This window comes from Siniperca chuatsi, linkage group LG16 (genome assembly GCF_020085105.1).
Source record: "Siniperca chuatsi isolate FFG_IHB_CAS linkage group LG16, ASM2008510v1, whole genome shotgun sequence".
NCBI classification, from domain to species: Eukaryota; Metazoa; Chordata; class Actinopteri; order Centrarchiformes; family Sinipercidae; genus Siniperca; species Siniperca chuatsi.
Window position 1 is genome coordinate 9,966,360 of NC_058057.1, and position 15,656 is coordinate 9,982,015.

A 15,656-nucleotide genomic window follows, 5' to 3' on the forward strand; every position below is an offset into this window, starting at 1 on the left:
ACGTACTTGCGCTATCAGACTTTACACAGTCATACTCGCGTGTGTGCACGCACATCTAGAGACACTAAAAAGGTCTGTAGCTGACACACACACACACACACACACACACACACACACTGTGTATGCAGACAGGCACCCACGGAAACAAAACAGCCCGTGAAGACAAAAAAATATGGAGTATGAAGGGCAGAATACTAGGGGAATACTTAGATCCACATCAAATGAATACATTAGTGAAGGGTGGTGTTAACCTGTGAAAGTGGTGGTTCAGTAAGCTGTCTTAGATGTGCTTTTGTTTTGTCCTTTGTTTATGACTCTGAAATGTCTTTTTTATTACACTAACCAAGATTTATTAGCATATGAAAAGGTTGTTTTGCAGCAAAAACTCAAGAATTAGCAACAGAAAAATATGGTAGCTTGGGAGACAAAAATCCCTCTGCCCACAGAAGACAGCGTGGCTTCGGCAAATTACCACCCAAAGTGTAGAATGTATGATTCTTTTGTTTTGGCCCTTTGGTGAGTTTTAAAACATCCCCAGTCATGGAACATTTTCACTGCTCATTAAAATGGAAATGTGGTTAAATTGCCCTACATGGGGAGGAAAGGTAATGACGAGGGTTGACCTTTTGTCTCCAGTTTCAGATACATTCATTTGAGCGGGAAGAGGAAGGAATGGCTGCTGGCCCTGTGCTAGGAACCAAAGTCTTCACACACCTGCAAGAGAGAGAGGGGAAGGGAAAAAAAGCAACACAAATGCGCCCTATGAAAAGAACAGATTGGATCAACAGCTGGTGGGAGGGAAAGCGAAGGCAAACCTTTTCACCAGGTCCTTGAAATACAAGCTGCAGGAAGCTAGAACATTTTGGTGGACTTCAAACTCTTTGCCTTCAACAATAATTTTCAGGTCTGTAAACTCTTTCGCTCTGCGCTGTTGGTTCAACTCCTTCAACATCTCTGTAGAACAAGAAAAAGAAACAGACAACGGCACATTTGGGTTTAGAATTTTCTCTCTTCCATACATACATGAGCAACAATAGCATGTCAACAAGAAACAGAACAAAATGTGGAAAAGTGCACATTGTAAAACACAATATTGCTGGCCAGTCTTACGAAACGATGTTCATTATATGATAAAGAAGAAGGGACATGTACAGATTTGATCAAACATTTCAGCAAAAGCAAAATGAGATGCGTATATAAATAAGTGGCAGAAAAGGGTACATGTAAAAGGAAATAATTAGCTCTCATATTCTATACTGTACTAGGAATATGCAATACCCAAAGCATGCTAGTGGATAACATAGGACTAGGAATGAGATCAAAAACTAGGATCATTATGAGAAGAGACACTTGTTTAACTGTATTTGACCTTTACACTGCAGCACCAGAACTTCAATCAAAAGGAAGCTGAATGAGTTTAAAAAGCATCTAAAAGAGATGTGGGCTGAAAACAGATACACTGTCAATGCATTATTCATACTGAAATAAAATTCTTTGGCTTCTCAAAAGTGCCCTACTTGGTGAAGAGTTGACCTTCAAACGTCGCTCAATGAGAAAACAACTGCTTATCCCCAAATCCCAACACCCACTTCTTTCTCTCTCTCTCTCTCTCCCCGTCTCTCTCCCCGTCTCTCTCCCTCTCTCTCTCTCTCTCTCTAGGAAAAATACCCCCCCTCCCAACCCTCGTCTTCCACTCTGGAGAGAAAAAAAATTTGAAAAACAGGGACGAAACACAATCTGAGAAAACATGCTCGGAGCTAACCAATATGCTGTTGAAGGCCACAGTACACAGTGAATTGTATAATGTGGTGTAGTAGCACCATGTTAGGCCTGGCCTTACTGTAGCGTTGGGTCGGAGGCGCTTGTTTCTCTGCGTCTTAATGAGGCACCATGAGGGGATGCTGAGAGTGAAAATCAGCGGGACACTAGCAACTTATTCAACAGCCTTAGGAACACTGCAGCTTTGTTAATCTCCTATCAAGAATGCCACTAAAAGAGAACACTAGGAGACTCAAATGGTAAGCTACAGACACAATAATGTGGAACATTATGATTATAGAGGGACCCAACTTCCATACTGTCGTCTTAGCATTAACAGAGGATTTCATAGAAACTGCAGGCTGGGAAGCATAGTAAACATCTATTTGGCACAAAGAGCAGTCTGCATTGTATAAAGGCACATATTCCATGCTGGGGAAAGATAAGCAGTAGCCACAGTATGAGATACATGAAGATTTTGATAAGAAATCCTCCCTTGATCAGCAGAAAGGATTACTTTTCTTGAAACTTGTCAGGACACTACCTTCACAATTCTTGCTTAAACATGACAATCCGAACAGTGGCAACGCGGAGTCATTTGTTGTCATATGTAACAAGCAAGATGTGCATGTGTGTGTGGATGAATATGTGATTTACACAGCCAGCTAGCCATTAAATGTGGGAAACTGATCAGACTTGTGATTGTATTGGCGACACCCAAGCGGAAATAAAGGAGCATGTCTTTATCAATCTGAAAGAGGTCTGTGTTCACGCCAGACTCAAAGCAGGGATTTAATTAACCTGGAATGACACTCGGCCCTCTATTTGGCTGGAATATCCACTCATTTAGCTCCTTCCATTCTCCTGACTGACACTGGGAGCTCAGCTCTGAATTAATTCGGTAGATTAAATTATACAGTATAAAGACACATGACAAATAAGGTGCAATTCAGAAGCGTGCTTTGGTAAAAGCCTTTTCTCTGTGCGGCGCATCCTTCAGAGTTATCGCATCAAGAAATTAATGGCCAGAAAGAAAATGACCTGGTTATTAAACATGCTGAATACCAAATGGGGGAAAAAATAATAATAGATCCAATTTTTGACAATATGTCTGTTGTACTTTGACTAGATGCACAGCTGCATGGTTCGAGTGAGCCATACACATGTACAAGCAAACACAAAGGCTGGCATTTGCCTTGTCTTTCATCCATCTCTCTCCACTCTCCACATTCCACTCCATTGCTGCTTGTCAGTTGGCCAGCTATCTGATTACTGTGTGGGCATGGACTGTGAATAGTGAATACACAGTAGTTTTGAGTTTGCATTAGCGAATCTCCAGCGACCGATATGGCTCTCACCTCCAATCAGCCACACCACATACCACCCATTTGCCCCGAGAATAGAGAAAGTGAGAGGGGGAGACAGAGAACTCCACTAGTCAGCAAACAATGGCCGCCTCCCTCAGAGCCGTGCAGTCACACCTGAATGCCTGATGGAAAAGCTAATTATGGCTTCTTGGGGGTGGATTGGTGAGCCCCCCAAAACACCTCATCACCGTCGGGGACCATGAAACTGCACATGGCATCCCCTTTCTCAGGTTTGGCACGGAGTGTGGTGAGGCATAGACATGTTCAATAGGACCACGGCGGCTTTGAAACACCATATGTCTCAATACTTTTAAAAGGGAAAATCTCTTGATGACCGCCAAATTCTGCAACAGAGAGTTGCACTGGACAGATAAAATAGTGGCAAGGTTTGTTTTGTGGTAAGTGCAAAGAAATTCTCATCGGGGTATATTGTGCTTCAGTTGTTGGGAGTATATCATGGACTGCAAACAGTGATGAAATGTGCTAGCATAGTTTTCCTGCCCCTAGGCTATTCACAATAATTACAACGCCCTGAGCTGGCTCTTCATGATTGGTTGACACACTGCACAGGGGGTATGAAAACAGTGCCAGCTCTGCTGTTCAGCCTAGTAACTCTACTCTACTGTCAAACATCTCTGAGCGTTGTGGCCAATGGGGTCCTCGGGTGCGATTTCCGGTAACCTATCAACGCGCACTGTTCCTCCCTACTATAAGGTGTAGTAAGTCACTAAAAGACCTGTGATTGGCTGCTGTGAAAGGCTGACAGAGCACACCATTGGTTACTGAAATTGGAGCCATTTTAGGGTTCTACATGTATTTTACATGTGCCTCTGTAGACCCACCATTTTGTGTTTACACAAAAATCTAAACTTTAAGATACATCTTCAAATAAATAATATTTTCTGTATTTCTTTTTTGGGTAACTCACCAACTTGCCTGAGCTGCTGTGTGCAATATGCTAAAAATTCAAGGGCAAAAATGATGTAGTTAAGTCTATATTACAGAAAAATGCATTGACAGAAAGCAGGGCAGTCATTATGTGATGTGATTATGTTTCCACACCTTTTTACCACCAAATTTTTATTTTCCCGTGCTGTCTAAAATGGTTTCTTAAATATAAAATTCAACTCACAACCATAAACACACCGGATTGAGTTTTCAGATATTTAGCTCTTAAATTTAGAACTTGGTTTCATCATAATGTATCTGCTTCAAAATGTTTAGATTTCTATGATATTATTTTTGATAAATAAGAAAAAAAATCAATGTGTTGACAAAATACAAAATGCGAAGGAGGGGTAAAACAATAAAAAAAAATCTAAAAAAATCATTTCAGAGCAAGTAGATGAGGATATGGTAGAGAAGGTTGTTTCTCAAGACATGTGAGATATGACAACCTGTGAAGGAAAGTATATACAATAAATCTAGCAAAAAGACTTTGACAACTTTTTAATCCATTTAAGATATATTTCTCTTCTCACTCTTGTTTTCCTTCTTATCTTTTCTGATAAATCTTGTGTTTCTACAGCACAAGTAAACATGTAATCGTCCACATATCTCTATCCAATTGGATGACATTCTATGTTGCGCAGCAGAAAGGACACTGATGTGTTTGTTCACTCTGACCTTTTGTTCTCTTTTAAACTTTCAACAATCAATTCCCACCAACACCCGCGGCTTAATTACCCAGAACAAACCATGCTAGCTGATCAATAATTCAATGTACAACCCGGCCATAATGGGTTTTCTTAAACTTGGAGAAAACTACAATATGACACATTTTCTTACTGAAGCAGTGGATGATCATTTTCCACACCACATATGAAAATTAAATGAAATTACCTTTTATCTTCAAAGCGACTAAATGATAAAGCTATAAAGCAGTTTTTTCATGAATATTTTCTGACGATACCTTATGCTCTATGAGCAGGAAAAAAATCCTTAAAAATGATTTCAAATTAATAAAAATTATTATAATTAGATTTTTAGTTGATTTTTGTTTTCTTTACTGATTATTTTTTAGTAATACATGCTGTGTCTGTATTTAATAGTTTTTGATAACCCAATCACATCAAATGTTGAAAAGAAATATGAATTAAATACATTTACCATTCCAATTATATTGTCATAATTTGTTTGGTAAGTAATGCCACCATGATCAAAATCATTATAAAAAATTAGTAATTGACAATGATTATATATAAAACCACAAGATGATCATTTAATGTTAACCTTTTTAAATAAAAATCTAACCATTTCCTCAATTAGTAAGTTAAATTTGTTTGCAAAATATCTTGCAGTAATTTAAATCATTTTATGATTACTTTTAATTAAATTAGATTCAATTTTGCAAGATAAAATGAATTAAAAGGAGCCTGTTTATAGAGTATTTTAAAGCAGCAGTAGCAGCACTGTTGCAGGACTGAAGCAGATTGGACTGACAGAGTCATATCAAAATAGGCTTCTTTGTACAAAAGCATTTTGATAAGTAGGGATGTTTGAGAAATTCCATTTCAAAGAGGACCTTCCAACAGAATCAGAAGAGCGGGTCAAGAGCATAATTCATAGTAAATGCACACAAAAGAACTCTTTCCAAGCAAAAAGCTTTCACAGTGTTGGGCTCCACAAAAAATGTCTTTCCCCTGCAGAGAACAGAGGGCCTGAAACCCAGCAGTAAAACACTATATGATAATGTCAGGCGGATTTATGAGAGATATTCCCATGTGAAGTGGTACACGAATAATAAAACAGAATTAGGATGAATAAATTATCTGATATTAATTATGGGTTCACTTGTTTTTCTCACTGAATCCAAAACATCATAGTGTAGCTCTGAGCAGCAGACAGATGGATATTTGGAAAAAGCAGTTTTTTCCCCTGCTGACTTTGATAAGGCAAACACTTTAAATGGTTTCTGACTGCACACATTAAATACACCCACATGCAGCATTCACAGGCAGAGAGATGGTCAAAAGTTCACTATCAGCACAAGTTGTTGGATAATGGAATCTCTCTATCTGCAACCTAAGGGTCAAAGTACAACAGCCAAAAAGACTCACTATCAGCTCTAATGCCAAGGAGCCATTTGCACAAAATTCTTAACGAATGCCTTGACTGGCTGACATATCCATATATATTTTTAGATTTTTCTTTCTCCATGCAGCTAAATTATTATTTAAAATCAGGTCATACGATCCTCAGAACATAGTTTGAATAAAGGAAATAAAAGATTTTTGGACGTCAGGTAACAGGCTTTTGTGAGTGAGCTTGCCAAAAGTCCAATAAAATAGAGCTGTTCAAATAAGAATAACACTTCTTGGTTTTGTGTACATGTTCTAACTTTAGGAAAATATTTAATCAGAATAAGAAAGCAAAAATATGTATTTCTGTTGTGTATAATTACATGCTGTAAAGGTGCAGTTGTAATTGTGGAAAAAAAACCCAACAACATAAATCCTTGTTGACATTTTACATGTTTCTGTGGGATACAATTATTTTAGAATTCCATTAATATGCATTTTGTTATGCTCCAAAGTTGTCTGTGTAATCCAAGTGAAACAGAAAGAGGGTAACTTTATGGGGGAAAAAAAGAAATCTGAATTCAATTAAATTTCTATTTACATACAGTAGGTAGCTTAAATAATTAAGTTGTTAACAAAGATAAAAAAGCTCAGGTCCACTTCAGTATATCTCCTCTGGCGCTCATTAGGTCTAACTAAAGTCCTACAATCTAACTGCTTGTAATAAATAACATTTTTAAATTTCTATATATATATAAAAAAAGGTTTTGTGTAAAAAAACCAAAAAACAACAACATTTTTTGAGGGTTTTTTTCTTCTGGAAAAAGTTTTTTTTTTTTTTTATGTTAAATAACTGTACATTTTAGGGACTATTATTGACTAGATCCCTGGTGCCTGAATAACAAACTGTACATTTATGCAATATTCAAAGTATAAAAATTTAAATAAAAACATTTTAGTAGTTTTTAAACACCTGGGTAATGCTCAGGTGTTGTTACAGTTTTACAGATTTTATAATTTAGATTTATTAAGTCATTTTTCATCAGCCCATATTTGATGTAATCAAAACTCTTCAATATGAATGAATGGAGTTTTACTTCAGATTGGCAACTGAGTAGAGCTCATCAGGTTTCACTAAAAGAGACTATATTTGAAAAATAATTTGTTTAATTTGTTTTCTTTATTTAAAAAAACGTCTCTTTTAGAATTTCAAAATTTAGTGTTGTTCACACAATATTCCAAAGAAGGATACAGTACACTGTAAAATCACACTGATATGAATTATGTTCTATTTGTTAGCACAAAAGTTAGCAAGGAGGCAACCACTTTTCAAAAGGAACGTTTCATAAGCCATTATTTTTAACGCCACCATCTCCAGCTCAGGTTAGTTCATTTCAAAGCCATGGTGGCTAAATGTCAGGCTTTAAAGGTGCAAAATGTAATGAACACTCATCTAGACTCCATCTTCTGAACAAACGATGCTTTATGTAGTTAAACACAATCTAGCCTGGGTCTTTTTCAAGGCACAATTACTCTAAACAGCCTTTAAAACATACCTCAACAATCACCGCCACATTCATTTATGGAGACGTCTCAACAGTTTGTGCCTACTCCCAACAAATCATGCAAGATATCAGAGATCCTCGAGACCCCTTGAGTCTCTAGCTGTCCCGATTTCCGTCTGTAGGAGAGCAGCGGCATCATATAGCCTTAGAGAATAGTCCATGATGAGGACGCTTTATTTTTCCCCTGCTCGAATCTGCTGAGCTGAGCTGCTTGAGCCTCAGCACTACTGTCAACGAGCCTGGACTGAGTCGGGGGGATATCACCATGGCAGAGAAAAGGAACAGGGGAAAGAGAGAGTGAGGAACTTGTGCCCCTCAAAGACACCGACTGGGCCTTTGTTGTCTTCTCCAATAGGCATGCAAGAAAAATGCACAGCTCTGCTCAGTCCTGTCCTGCACTGCACTGCTCAAACCTCTACGTATACCCTCTGGTACAAGGTCAGACGTGTACACACATACACATAAGCAAACAATTGGCACTAGTAGAACAAAGTCGAGCCAAATGCAAGAACAGGCTCAGAGGAGGAAGTACATAAACAAATAGAGCCCTGGGAGCATCCGTTGGCCTGCTGCAACAGTGTGACATGATGTCGTGCAATGTTCTCTTGTTCTTTGTGTTTGTGTGTAGTGAGATGAGGAGAAAGTCTCTGGTCCCGACTGGTGCAGTGGCTTCCTCATTAGCCAGACAGGGGGGGATAGTGGTTGACAAGCGGTCATACTCCCTCAAACAGATTTTAACAAGAGGACGCTCCTCTGGCTAGCAAACAAGAGCACCGTCACCTCTTCCTTCCTTCGGGCGCTGCAACGTCTGGTCAGAGTTTGAAAAAAAGAAAATGCTGCAGACTCTTTGAATGTATAGTGAAATGGCAAAAGTTGCCTCTGACTGTGTTCTGAAGACAGAAAGTAGACTTATGTATTGTATGCATATACTGTAGGTTACAATTCAGGCTGGTTACAGTTCACAGGAGGTTAAAATGTACATTCAGTGCTGCAGTTATGACGCAGTTATTATAGCTCAAACAAGCTACTCCCTGGCTGATGCAGCTATATAAAAGATTCACTGTAGCACAGTTACTGCTCCTAAAACCAACAAAATTTAATTTTTTTTTTTTTTTTAGAAAATGGTTGCCTAAGAAACTCTGCAGTAAGCCTTAATCTGTCCAAGCTAATTCTGCCTATGTTAAAAATTTCACAAAACATTTCAGGAATTCCCTATGATGCTAACATCGATAAGCAAATTACATTTTTGAAAGCAGGTACTCTTTCAGAAAAAATGAGGCCATTTAGAGTATCTTTCTGTCTACAGTGTAATGATGTTTTTACTACTGTGGTCTGTACAACTCCTGATGCCAGTATAAAGTAGATCAGTAAATCACAGTTTCTACAAGGACAGCAATAGTATTAAGTTTCACAATTATATGTATCACAGCTAATAACAATATAATTAACCAGTTCTGGATTTTGCTAATTTATAATATCATTGCTGGTGTCAAAACATTTAAAATAGCTTTTATTTTGGAGTTTTAAATATGTGCATGCATTTAGTCTTTATTAAAACTGGTTGCCAAAGTAAAACTTCGGATTCAATTTGTTAAATACATTTTTGCAATGATATCCTTGTTTGCAGTATATTTTTCTACATTTCACCCTGGTAAATGACAAAAATAAAAGAGTAAAGCACGCACATGTATCTCTTCTCTTTGCAATCAATGTCGAGGGAGTCTAACCTACAACAGATGCACCACAGGAATAACTCTACCACAAGAATAACTGGGACATGACTTCTGTTCCAAAATAATTCAAAGTGTAGAGTTTATTCCAGCTGAAAGCATTTAAAAAAACAAAAACAAAAAAAACAAATCAAGTCACGATGCCTATTTTCACTTGCAATTAAAATGTTCCAAAAGAATCAGAGGCACTCCAAAGTCTTTTTTTACAACATGGCTAGAAGCTAAACGCAGGTCTGTTCAGGGTGTACAGTGGTAATTCTGGTTGTGCTGATACCTGTCACCCGGTCAGGTCACATGACGGGAAAGCCAAGTAGATCACGATCCAATAACACATCATCAAAGATGAAAACCCATTTTTCTTTCTTTGTGTGTGTGTGTGTGTGTGTGTGTGTGTGTGTGTGTGTGTGTGTGTGGTCTCTTTATAGCTTTCTGACACGTCATTACCAGTGCAGCACTCCTCCTTGGCCTTTTTTAAACCTGTTTTTGGACCTGCTCGAAATGTGAAAGTCAATATGGTGTCAGCCTACTAATGTGACAATCCTGATCAACTATATCAACAAACCATTCTTGTAGTTTTTCCATCAAACATCACTGAAATGAAACACCCCTTCAAGCATTCAGAGACACATAAATGGAAACGCTGTTTTCATGTTTAAGTCTTTTAAATATGGAAAATAGCTTATTGCTAACGTAATGCTCGCCACCTGTTTTGTCTCTAAAGCTGACCAACATCTTAACCCAAGTATGTCGTGGGACATCCAATATTTTCCACAACTCTCCACATATAGGCTAAGCTGATGACAGCTTCCCACAAAGAAGTTGCACGGCAACCTGCTTACTTATTATTGTGTTGCTCAAACACACGCAGCGCCCATCCAATGTGTTGTCACAAGTTATTCAAGCTTAAACGTCACCTTAAGTGGCCAGATAAAAGTTGAGGGACAACACCAGCTTCAACATTGTACTGATTTAACCTTGAATTATGAATAGAAACTTTGAAAAGTCAAAACAATAAAGCAAAAGGCAAAACAAAATGAGCTGAAAACTTCAGAAATAAAGAAATTTGATACACCACAAATGTTTTGTTGTACTAATTCTGTAAATGTTTCAAATAAAGATGACAAAGTTTTCATGCTCTGTGTCATAAATGTCACATCTCTGGGCATCACAGAAAATCCCAAATTTCTCTGACATATTTACCTGCTCACTCATATGAGTCATGCAATCTGAACTAAACATTCTGATGTTTCCGACAGCACCTTGAAGGCAGCTTAATGTTAATTTGTTAGGTTGATGTGGTCAAATTTATTCACAATTCAGTCTGTCAGTTTGGTTTTGTCAGCTCTGCATATATAGAAAAAGGTAAAATGGCACTTATGACAGAATATCAGCTAACAAAATAAAGTAAATGGGGCACAAAGATGGACTAATGAGATGTGATGAACACTGAATTAACTATTAATTACTAACCAATTAGATAAATTAACTGCGCCAATGATAAGTAGCAGTCGCTTTTTTGTTTTCCTGTCACTGGAAGCAGAGGGGAAGAAGGCTCTGATTGGCCGATTGACAGCCAACTGCAATGCTGGCCAATGACAGCCAATCACACAACTACAATATATAGCACAAAAAAGAACCCCATATGCCATGATCAAAATATAGGTGTGCCACTATATGTAGTGGGTTGCTAATTGAATGTAAACGACCATCTCACACCTGAATGGCGGTGGTGTCAGAGAGGAGGATGCTGGCCAAACTACATGCCATCTTGGACAGTGTCTCCCACCCGCTCCATGATGTGCTGGTCAAGCAAAGGAGCACCTTCAGCGGAAGATTCATCCCACCAAAAAGCACCACAGAGCGCCACAGGAAGTCATTCCTGCCTGTGGCTATCAAACTATTTAACTCCTCCCTCTAAGGGTTAGTCTGTATGACCCTAAGTCACTAAACTGGACATTGAGCATTACATCTCCGCCATAATTAATAATAATTGTGCAATATTCTGAGTACTACTTCCGTGCAATATTAGTTTTCCCTTGTTAGTTTTTTCTTATTTATTGCTACTGATACTATATACCTCAATTACTCTTCGACAGTACATGCACCTCCGCTTATTAATATTATTTATTACATAATTAGTGACATTGTATTTTATACTGTACTTCACCATCAACCAGTAAACCCACTTGGTACTCGACACTTAGTTTATCTTATACTTATACTGACATGATACTTAATTTATTTCTGACCTGTTTATAGTGTTTATAGTGTATCATATCGTTTTCTAGTACTTTCTCCTGTGTGCACTGACGTAAAGACGAGCTGCTGTAACAAAGAGTTTCCCTACGGGGATCAATAAAGTATTTCTGATTCTGATTCTGATTGTTGCTCCTGAATTGTTTCTGTGGCCAAAAGATGTATTTACACTTAAGACTTTAGCCAAATTGTTCCATAGCAACAGCCTCTGATTGGAAGTTATGTTTCATCTATCACTCTGAGCATTGTGAAAATTGCTTGTTGAAATGAAGCAATACGGCTATACAAATGACTAGGAATTCTTCCAAATCTAATAATGGATTTAGATAAATGGGTTGATAACCACACTGATTAATCATCTATTGATAATTACACTTAAATGCCTTAATATTGAGATTCCAATTCTTTACTGTGGCATTTATTTTTCTATGCAAGAATTCCTTATTATAAGTTGGTCTGAGAAACTTTATGAAAGGAAAATCCAAGAACTCCTTACTTCTAATAAGAACTGCTTTTGGGAGCTGAGATAAAATGCTTTAGGAATATGTGACTGCATGCTTAAAAAACCCACTTTTTCTTACTCAGGCCAAGTGTAAGCCTTAAATTTGTGGATTGGCTTATTTGTCATAGTGCCAAAGAGGCAAGATGCCAATATGGATTTTAGTTTTTTGTTTTTTTTGTTGTTTTTTTTTTAAACAGTATGCCACGCGAAATTGTGAAAGTGGACTGGGCCCCATCACAGATTAACAAACATTCTGCTTAAGCATTATGGAGGACGTCATTGTCAAACTCAGTTCCGGGTTGAGTAGTTGATCCACCCCACAACAGACGACGTTGTCATTGTGCAAAAACACACAAGCGCTGATGCAAAGAGACACATGTGCAGCCATGCATATGCAGAACCAAAACACACGTACAGCCAAACAGCCAGGCATTATCCCACCACTCTCCACCACACATATCCATCCACACACACACACACACGACTTTAGGCAAGACAATGTCATAAGAGAATAATCCTAATAACAATGTGCCTATGAGGACTCGCTGGCTGGTGTAGATAACATACTGTATGCTTGGAGGGGATTTGATTAGAACTGAGTGGGTGTGCAACACTTCTCCATCTTCCCTTTTGATTAAATTGTTAAGTTACGATTTCATATAAATTACTGCAAGGGCCAGAGTTCTGTCTAACCGACATTATAAACCCCGGTGGAAAAACAAGGCTAATTGAGTGAAGTGAATCATCTGGACACAGGCCTTGTGTATCAGTATGAATGCAACCTTTCAGAGAACATCTGCGCAAACTATGTTTCATTTGTAATTCACCTTGAGAGGGTTGACTGAGCATCCAAGTTCTTTTGGAGCATCCAGTTGTGCATGTGACCAACTAAGAGTGTGTCACACTTAGTCACATGCAGAACCGAGAGCTGCTCAATACAAACAAATGTGGGTTTCTGTTAGTCACTTTTACTGGATCACTTCTGTTCCAAGTTAAGATTTGACCTTAAACCACAACATCCTTTGACTACAACAAATATCAAACTTGTCTCCAGGCCCTCAGTCAGGTAGCTTGTACACTCTGGCATTTCTTCATCCAAAGTCTGAGTTTTCACCTGACTGGAGCTTGTATCACCTCAGGCAGTGGGAGAAAACATTCCCAAAAGACCATGTTGTCTTTAAAACACTCCACGCAAAAATAAACTTAACTAAATCATATTTAAGTTGTCTGCTGGCATTCTTATACAATAACGTTTATACTGACTGAGCAATGGCACCTCCATGGCAGACACATAGTTGTTGTAGGGAGCTGAGCAAGTGATTACAGAGGCATTACCAACATGCCATGGTATTAGGAGATGTACTGTGGGGCAGCAGAGCATGTTACTGCCAGTACAGCAATAATCCAGGTGTTGTGTAGCCAAATGATCCAAAATTTTGTTATTTAATATTTCAGTATTTGCACTTGTTCTGCACCCCAATTTGCACCTCAAAATTTCTTATTATGAATGTGAATATTTTTGTCTGTCAACTCAGGACACTCTGTACCTCAAGGCCTCTTAACATAGTCACTATCAAAATTACTGTCACTAACTAATATACAATTAGTTGTATTTATAGTTTTTTAACTCAGAAGTGCAAACTGACAAAAAGTGCTTTGGGTGATCAAAGGTTTGTGAGGGGAACAAAAGACCCAGACCCCAGTCACTACTGTTGTTGTGGAGGATGAAATGAAGCTCTGCAGGTTATATATTGGCATAAAAAATACACCATTTTTTCAGTTGACATAACAGTGAGACCATAAACATGAACAAAAGTTCAAAGTTCTGGTTGAAATGTTCCTTAAAAGGCAACTAGCAGAGGTGCCATTAGGGAAATACAAAGCATGATTGCACTTTAAATGTTGAAAATACTCTGTGGAAATGATATGCATGTCCCTTTAAGAATAGCTGTGAAGTTGTCTTAACCTTTCTGAGAATTTAAAGTGCAAATATGACTAAAAGAAAAAGTGCAAACTCCACTTACGTACTAATTAAAAAGTTACTTTCCCCTCCGCTGCCTTCAACTGCCTGGAACCAACTTCCTCAGCTGGGCCAAGCCCTCACTACGCTTCACATTTAGGAACAAGTCACATACTAGTGGTGGAGCACAGATGCCACTGATTGTGTGAGAGAATGTAGATATGCTCCCCAGCTTGTCTTACACCTCGACTGTGTTTATGAGTTTGGTTTGTGTACATTGTGTACAAGCTTTGCACATGGAGGATACTTGCCTCTATGGGCTACATTTCTTCCAAGTTGACCCTAAACAGCAGGACAACTCAACTATACACACCGAAACACACAGAGAAAAAAAAAAAACATGTCACCAGTGCAGCTTAAGATAAATGTCACATCTCTCCCTGAAGACAATGTGTGTTTACTGGGTTACTTTGTGAAAGTCATAGCAGCCCAAGCAGAAAGGTTAGCGGTGGGGTTGGGTTGTATGTGGGAGTCTTCTCAGCAGACTGCACACCTGAGATGAGCTCCCAGAGCTCCCAGAGCCTACAGTGGAGTCAGGCGCGTAATCTTTGCATTTCGTCAGATTTCTTTCTCTCTCCTTTCTTTCATTCCTCCTCCACTCCTCCTTTCCATCTGCTTCTCTCTTTCTCTATCTTTCTACAGGGATAGAAATCTATTAGACGACTGGACTGCCCCACAAAGTCTCATTGTGTCCAGCATGCTCCAATGCTTATGTATTATGCTTGCCGATGTGTCCTTGTAAAGTTGTGATACAAGTTTGACTCTCTAATACAATACTTTTCATCATGCACTCCAGCAAGCTGCATTACATAAGAAAACAATGTCTGTTTTGTCTTCTGAGAGAGAAGAGTGGGTACAATGACTACTGTAACAGAGTTATGATAATAATCAGTACTATAATTCAGAGGTGCAGCCTCTAGCTACAAAACACATTCTGTAAACTTAATAGGGTGATGGCATATTGCTGTTTCGGCATCGTGTTCTATCTTACTGCGAAGGAAGACTTTAAGTCTATCAAGCTTACAGAGTGCACCGCTAGCCTACAAAGATCTCTTGATTGCAATTCAAGCCATAATCATTTGTCTAAGTCACAGAAGAATTATATATCTTCACATGTTAAGCTTGTTGCTCTGCTCTAACTCTGTGGAATAATGAGTTGGAGAGGGAAGCCATTCTTGCTAATGTCTGGTCATGTCATTAGTATTTATTAGATGCCCTGCATGCATTTAAAAGTTTCTGGGTAAGGAAAAAGTTTGACTATCCACTCAGATAAGTGATCACACCGTTAACATTAGCGATCTAATACTGCTGAACTTCTGGAGATGTTGCGGCGCATCTGCTGCTGTTTTGGATACCGAGTTCCCTCCCTGTTGCAATTACGCCTTCTCATTAGAGAGCAACATCCGCTATTGACTGGCTTCCTGGTAACATCTGCTGT

The 15,656-nt window shown here is 38.5% G+C and overlaps 1 protein-coding gene across 4 annotated transcripts in view; it reads right to left on the reverse strand.

Moving 5' to 3' along the window:
- Positions 1 to 15,656, reverse strand: part of LOC122863710 (kelch-like protein 29) — a 196,975-nt gene that overhangs the window by 73,223 nt on the left and 108,096 nt on the right. For all 4 annotated transcript variants that reach the window (XM_044170450.1, XM_044170448.1, XM_044170449.1 and 1 more), the window contains one exon: positions 816 to 954. In XM_044170450.1, the coding sequence (XP_044026385.1) occupies positions 816 to 954 (139 nt within the window). The remainder of the gene's footprint in view (positions 1 to 815; positions 955 to 15,656) is intronic.